The sequence below is a fragment of the Bison bison genome, unplaced genomic scaffold (assembly GCF_000754665.1).
Source record: "Bison bison bison isolate TAMUID 2011002044 unplaced genomic scaffold, Bison_UMD1.0 scf7180017864492, whole genome shotgun sequence".
NCBI classification, from domain to species: Eukaryota; Metazoa; Chordata; class Mammalia; order Artiodactyla; family Bovidae; genus Bison; species Bison bison.
Genome location: NW_011495051.1, coordinates 2709954 through 2716627, shown reverse-complemented (window position 1 = coordinate 2716627; position 6674 = coordinate 2709954). Strand labels below are relative to the sequence as shown.

Genomic DNA, 6674 nt, shown 5'->3' with positions numbered 1-6674 from the left:
CTGCAGGAACGCCTGCGGCTGCGCGAAGAACGAAAGCAGCAGGAGGAGCTGATGAAGGCCTTCGAGACTCCCGAGGAGAAGCGGGCACGCCGGCTGGCCAAGAAGGAGGCCAAGGAGCGGAAGAAACGGGAGAAGATGGGCTGGGGCGAGGAGTACATGGGTTATACCAACACCGACAACCCCTTTGGTGACAACAACCTGCTGGGCACCTTCATCTGGAACAAGGTGAGCCTCGGGCAGCCAGGCTGGGCCCTTAGTCCTGCTCATGTTGCTTGCCAGTCCTTTCTGTCTTTTTGCTTCATACACTGGTTACAGCTTATTTCCAAAGACATTGTTTAGCATTCCCAGTGCATGTGCCCAGGTTGTACCTGCCACTGACATTGTGTGCCTGCATGAGCACACACACCAGCTTCCGCCGGCTTATCCTCTGATGACACTCTCCTATGGTGTAAAATTTCAGGCCCTCCACCCACAGAACCAGCCTAACCTCAGGCAGAATGGGAGAACAGGGTCTCAGCATCACATGCAGGGTGGGATTCCATGGTCAGGGCAGACAGAGCTCCATGATGCTGGAGTGGACTGAGCCAATTCTGCAGGCCGCAGTTCCTTCAGGCAGCGGAATCCCTCAGCCTCACACCCCACATCAGCAGAGCAGGTGCTTCGGCCTGGTGGGTCCCCACCTGGTAGAGCAGTTATGAAGTGTAGGAGGCTGTGCTGGATGTTCCCAGGGAGGGTGGTGGGAGGAGGCATCTGTCTCAGCGGGAGTGTGGTTGGCCCTTCCAGGCCCTGGAGAAGAAGGGGATCAGCCACCTGGAGGAGAAGGAGCTAAAGGAGCGGAACAAGAGGATCCAGGAAGACAACCGTCTGGAGCTGCAAAAGGTGGGGGCGCCCTGGGGTTTCCTGCTTCCCTCCTGAGGGATCCAAGGGAAGCAGACAGAAAGTGAGTCTGGCTCACCCTGGCTTAAGTCCAGGGGGACCTGATTGGCTTTCGTGGAAAATTCAGGGGAGATTGGCCTCAGGCATGGCTGGATCCAGAGGCTCAGGCAGTGACAGTACCTCAGCTTTGCTGGCCTCCAGGATTTATTCTAAGGCCCTCCCTGCTGGGTGGCCAGAGCAGCCCTGGCCACTAAACCTACTGTGTCTCTAGTAGAAAGAGGGTTCCCTTCTGCCCCAGGGTCTGTCCAGAGCTTCAGGCATCCCTGGATGGATTCCTGTGTCCAGGGCCAGCCCACTGGGGTCAGGCGCCAGGAACAGTACCCCGCCCCCCAAACCTTGGGGAACCCCACAGGCTGAGAGGATAAGGGCAGACCCCACGAGACCCCGTCGTCTGCTGTCCCCCCCTCATTCTCTGCATGTGCCCTCAGGTGAAGCAGCTGCGGCTGGAGCGGGAGCGAGAGAAGGCCATGCGGGAGCAGGAGCTGGAGATGCTGCAGCGAGAGAAGGAGGCGGAGCACTTCAAGACCTGGGAGGAGCAGGAAGACAACTTTCACCTGCAGCAGGCCAAGCTTCGGTGCTTGGGTTCCCCAACCCCTCCTCCTCCTGGGCCCGCCCCTGCTCCTACTAAACCTGCCCTTCCTCTTCCCCCTTCTGCTCCTGGGCTCGCCCCTCCTCCTGCTCCTGGACATGCCCCTCCTCCTCCTAGACGCCCCCTGCTCCTGGACCTGAGGGGGTGGGACCCACCCTTGCTCCCCACCCTGCCCCCTTGGCCCTCAAGCTTGCACCTCGCACCTCCTCAGGGCCCATCCTGACTCACTTTCTGTCTGCTTCCCTCATCATTGCACTCTCACCCCGTGATGCCAGGTGCTGCGGGTGGTACAAACATACGGCTGAGTAGAGGGTACCAACCAGCCCTGACTGGCTAGGCCCTGGCTGTCCGCAACCTTTGAGGCGTTTTGCTCATCAGCTTCATCTACAAACAAGGAAAGCGAGGCTCCTGAGGTGTCAAGAGTTGTCTGAGGTCATGTGGGCTGTGCGAGCCTCAGGCCTGGCCCCTACTCACCTGGCTACCCACAGTCCCCAGGGGCTCAGACCCGCCTGGTCACAGGGTTCTCTGGGGTTGGAACAGGGTTAGCCTCTGATGCCCGTCCCCATGCACAGCACTGAGGCTTTAGATCTTTCGCCCGGGCTGTCCTCTCTGCTCCTCTCTCGTGGCCCACCCACTGTTCTTCAGACCCCACCTTGTCCTGTCTCTGCCTCTTTCAGGGCCTGTGCTTTCCAACTTTTCTTGCTTCTCGGCCTGATGCCTCCTCTTGCACAAAGCCTTCCCTGACCGCCGCCCACAGTGGGCTGGGCTCCTCTCCTGGCTCCCAGTCTGGGAGTGAGGACACGGCCCTGGCTCTGACTCTGCCCTCTGCTCCCTGGCAGGTCCAAGATCCGCATCCGGGACGGACGGGCCAAGCCCATCGACCTGCTGGCCAAGTACATCAGTGCTGAGGATGACGACCTGGCCGTGGAGATGCATGAGCCCTATACCTTCCTCAACGGCCTCACGGTGGCTGACATGGAGGACTTGCTAGAGGACATCCAGGTGCGCCCTGCGGTGTGCCCCCCCACCACCACCTCCAGGCCCCAGGCATGCCCTCACACCAGCCGTGCCCCCTCCTCCAGGTCTACATGGAACTCGAGCAGGGCAAGAACGCAGACTTCTGGAGGGACATGACAATCATTACAGAGGACGAGATCTCCAAGCTCCGAAAGCTAGAGGCCTCGGGCAAGGGGCCAGGTAATGTGGGCCAGGCCAGCAGTGTCGCACCTCTGGGTCTGGTAGGAGCAGGTCAGGTGGCTCCACAGAAGACCCGATTCTCTGCAAGTCTCTGCCTCCCCCCTGGGGTAGCCACAGCCTCATCAGGCCTCTGCAAGCCATCAGGAGCAGCTGGTGCTAAGTGAGGGGCTCTTCTGCTGGTGGGAGAGTCTCACCCAGCAGTGTCAAGGGCTTCCTTTAAACAATCGCCTACACTTGGGCTCTGTGGTATCAGCACCAGTAGGACTCTTCTGTTTGGGTGTTAAGTTTTTACTGGAGGCTCAATCTGTTTCAGTGAGAACAGGACCCGACTCCACTTGGTAGGAACCTGTGCTGTATGGAGGGCTTTTTTCTTGTTTGGGAGGTTTTTCTGGCCACGCCATGTGTTTTGTGGGGTCTTAGTTCCCTGACCAGGGATCAAACTCATGCACCCTGCAGTGGAAGCTCCAAGTCTTAACCGCTGGACCACTAAGGAAATCTGTGTTCCTTTTTAATTGCTTTTCTTTTCTTCAAAATGATTACATGCATATAATTGCAAAGAGGATAAACTCTAAAACAGTGTCTCCCCCCATAGCACTGCTCACATCTGGGCCCAGACCATTTTCTGTGGGCCTGTCCTGGGCCCTGTGGTGTGTGGACAGCCTCCCTGCCCCCACCTACTCAGTGCCAAGAGCTCCCAGTCGTGACAATCACAGATGTTCCCTATATGGCCCAGTGGCCCCTGAGAGGAAGCAGGTTCAACTGTGGTTGAGAGCCACCGTTATAAAAGCCTGCCAGCAACCACAGGAGCCCCACTGCCCCTGCCCCTTGAAGCCACTGGCTTTAACGGCATCCAGCTCCTGGGGGCCTTGAGCCTGTGTCGCTAAGCTCTCAGCCCCGTATCTCGCTGCCCACCCACGGCAGCTGAGGGACAGGCGCCCTGTGTCCCCTGAGCCTGTGTACATGCTGCTCAGACGGGGTGGTCGGGGCTGTTTCCTTCCTCTTAGAGGAGGAGCATCCTTTATCTTCAAAAGTGGAGTTGTGTTTCTGTCAGCCCTCCTCTCGGGGCGCATCCTGTAGTGAGTCCCAGAGAAAGGAAGGGGCTCTGCCATCAGCAGTGCATGTCCAGAGAACTTTCACGGCTGCACAGCAGTTAGGGCCCAGCATTCCCACTGCTGCAGGCCCCGGGTTCTCTCCCTGATCGGGAAACTAAGCTCCCACAACCCTCTCAGTACGACCAAAAAAACCCCAAAACAACAACAGAGAAACGTCCAGAAACAGCTGCTTGGTTGGCAGAGGTGCTGGTTGAGAGGTGCCGCAAGCCCCTTGGACTGGATGACAGCCTGGGGCATGACTCTAGGGGCACACCCAGGCCAGTGAGTGAGTAGCTTGGCCACCAGGGGTGGTCAGCAGCCTCCCCAGAGCCTGGGTGTTCTTCCTGTGCACAGGGGACAACCTCCCGGAGGGTTTCCAGAAGAGAAGTGAGCACACGGTCGTCAAACATTCAAAACAGCATCCACCTTTATGGGGTTGACGCCTCAGCTCAGGACTATGGAACGCATGGGGGATTTTTCACCAATGACCCCACCTTCCGCTTCACTCCTCAGGGGGCCAGACACCTGGGAGGCTCCCATCCGGCCCCCTGCCCCCCTCCCTGGGCCCTTCCTCCCTGTTCCCCTGAGGGTGGGGTTGTCCGCCACCACCCTTCTAGGGCTTCCTGCCTTCGCACCAGCAGTGGAACCCTGCTTTCTGGGACCCCACGGCTCTTTTCTGCAGCTTGGCCCTGCACCCTCCAGTAACTTCTAGAGCGAGGCAGGAAATGGTTGGTGTCCCAAATGTCAGGAAGCATTTCCTCTCCCCTCACTGGTGTTTGCAGGGCTGGGGCTGGAGCTTGGCTCTGGCTGTTTTCTTTCTGAAGCACAGCCCCACCCCAAGGCTGCAGGAAAGTGAAGGGGCATTGTGCCAAGTGTCTATCCCTGGTCCCGTACCCCCGCCCCGTTTCCAGAGCTCCCCGAGTGCCTGGCCCATGGCCCCTCCTGGCCCCTCCTGGCCCCTCCCCATCCCCACTGCATCAGTGACCCCTCTGTCCCCTTTCCCCCTGCGTGTTGTGGTTGGGGCCCCAGGTGGCTCCAGGTGTCCTCAAAGAGCAAGTGTGTTTGCTTTGGGCCTGATTTCTGAGAGAGGAGGGGAACTGAGAGGTGTGACCCCACTGTTCCCAGAGCCCTGAGGATAGCAGCCTTCCCCCTTTCCAGTTAAACTGGCCCTTTCCTTTCCTTCCTTCTTTTCCTTCTCTTCTTTTTTCTTTCCTGTTGCCCCACCCCCAGGCGCACTGCATGTGGAACTTCCCCACCTGGGGATTGAACTTGAACCCACTGTAGTGGAAGCACAGTCTTAATCACTGGACCTTCAGGAAAGTCCTCCTTTTTTTTTCTTTTCCCCTCCCATCACCTCCCCTTCTCACCTTTGTAGCTGGGGAATCCTCACTATACAGTAGGGTTGCAGGAGAAAGTGGGTCCTCAGACACCCCTGTGGCCTCCTCAGTTCCCCACCCTGTTAAAGCCCCCTTAGGTCCTTTAGACAGTGGCTTAGTGCCTGTGGCTTCTGTGGATTGTTAAGTTTTCACTGTGTCAACAGGCAGAGGCCTGGCTTACATCTGAGTCAGTGCAGGACACGGTCCTGCCTGGCTGGGTGTGAAGGCTGCTGCCAGATTCGGTTTTGGTCCCGTGATGTATTTGCACCTGCGAGAGACCACAGCCAGGCTGCTGGTCCTACAGGTCCCACTGAAGCCAGTGCTGCTTGGGAGCCCAACTGCTGGTTGCAGGGTCCCACGTTGGTTGGCTGAAGGGACTTGGGTTCTTCTTGACCCTGTCTGATTAACTGACCTTCTGTCCACTGGCAGGGGTTGGAGAAGCCAGCTTTTGAGCAGGGAACATGAGCTGGTTGCCTGCCCTACATTCACCCAGCCCAGCACAGTGCTAAGCCAACAGCAGCTGGAGGTCCCCGCCCTTGGGAAACTGAGAGTTAGGCCCTTAGGCCAAGGGAGGAGGCTGGTGACTGTGGATGGCCTCTCAGTGGACGGGACATTGTCTCAGGACTGAGGATGGCTGGGATGTAGGAGGCCAGCTTCATGGGGAAAACTTACTGCTGGTGGAAAGCTTGCATGGCATGTGCAGAGGCCCTGGGGCTGGGCGGGAGTGTACACAGCTTGCTGTCTGATGAGCCACAAACAAGGAAGCCAGCCAGTGTGAGGGACAGGGGTCAGTCAGCCTGTGCCTCGCTATCTGGGGCCTCTCAAATGTGAGGGGTTAGGGCCTGGGCCCAGCCCTTACCTGAGCCACCTCTGCCCCACTGCAGGTGAGCGGCGAGAGGGGGTCAACGCCTCAGTCAGTTCCGACGTGCAGTCAGTCTTCAAGGGGAAGACATACAGCCAGCTGCAGGTCATCTTCCAGGGCATCGAGGGCAAGATCCGGGCTGGAGGCCCCAACCTGGACATGGGCTACTGGGAGAGCCTGCTCCAGCAGCTGCGAGCCCACATGGCACGTGCCAGGTAAGCAGGTGGGGCCTCGCTGGGGGCACCCCCACCAGCTCCCAGCCGCCTTCCCACCTTCCTTCCAGCCTCCACTGAGCACTTGGTCTTTGTTTTCCTGGGTTAATAGACATCACGGAAAGCCCCAGAGGCCACTGCCTGCCCCATCCACAGGCTCCACTCTCCCAGTGTTTGAATTCTCTGCGTGATGGGACCATTGTGTAAACACAGTTCCTGTCTGCCACAGAATGCAGTCACTTCTAAATTTATCCTCTTCCTCGGAGAAGGCAATGGCACCCCACTCTAGTACCCTTGCCTGGAAAATCCCATGGATGGAGGAGCCTGGAGGACTGCAGTCAGTGGGGTCGCTGAGGGTCGGACACGGCTGAGTGACTTCACTTTCACTTTTCACTTTCATGCATTGGAGAA

The 6674-nt window shown here is 58.4% G+C and overlaps 1 protein-coding gene across 1 annotated transcript in view; it reads left to right on the top strand.

The window, feature by feature from the left end:
• The window catches only part of CACTIN (cactin, spliceosome C complex subunit), a 14470-nt gene that overhangs the window by 3172 nt on the left and 4624 nt on the right, over positions 1-6674 (top strand). Inside the window, exons 3-8 of the mRNA XM_010828119.1 lie at positions 1-225; positions 784-879; positions 1365-1510; positions 2365-2527; positions 2608-2722; positions 6074-6266. Of these exons, the coding sequence (XP_010826421.1) occupies positions 1-225; positions 784-879; positions 1365-1510; positions 2365-2527; positions 2608-2722; positions 6074-6266 (938 nt within the window). The remainder of the gene's footprint in view (positions 226-783; positions 880-1364; positions 1511-2364; positions 2528-2607; positions 2723-6073; positions 6267-6674) is intronic.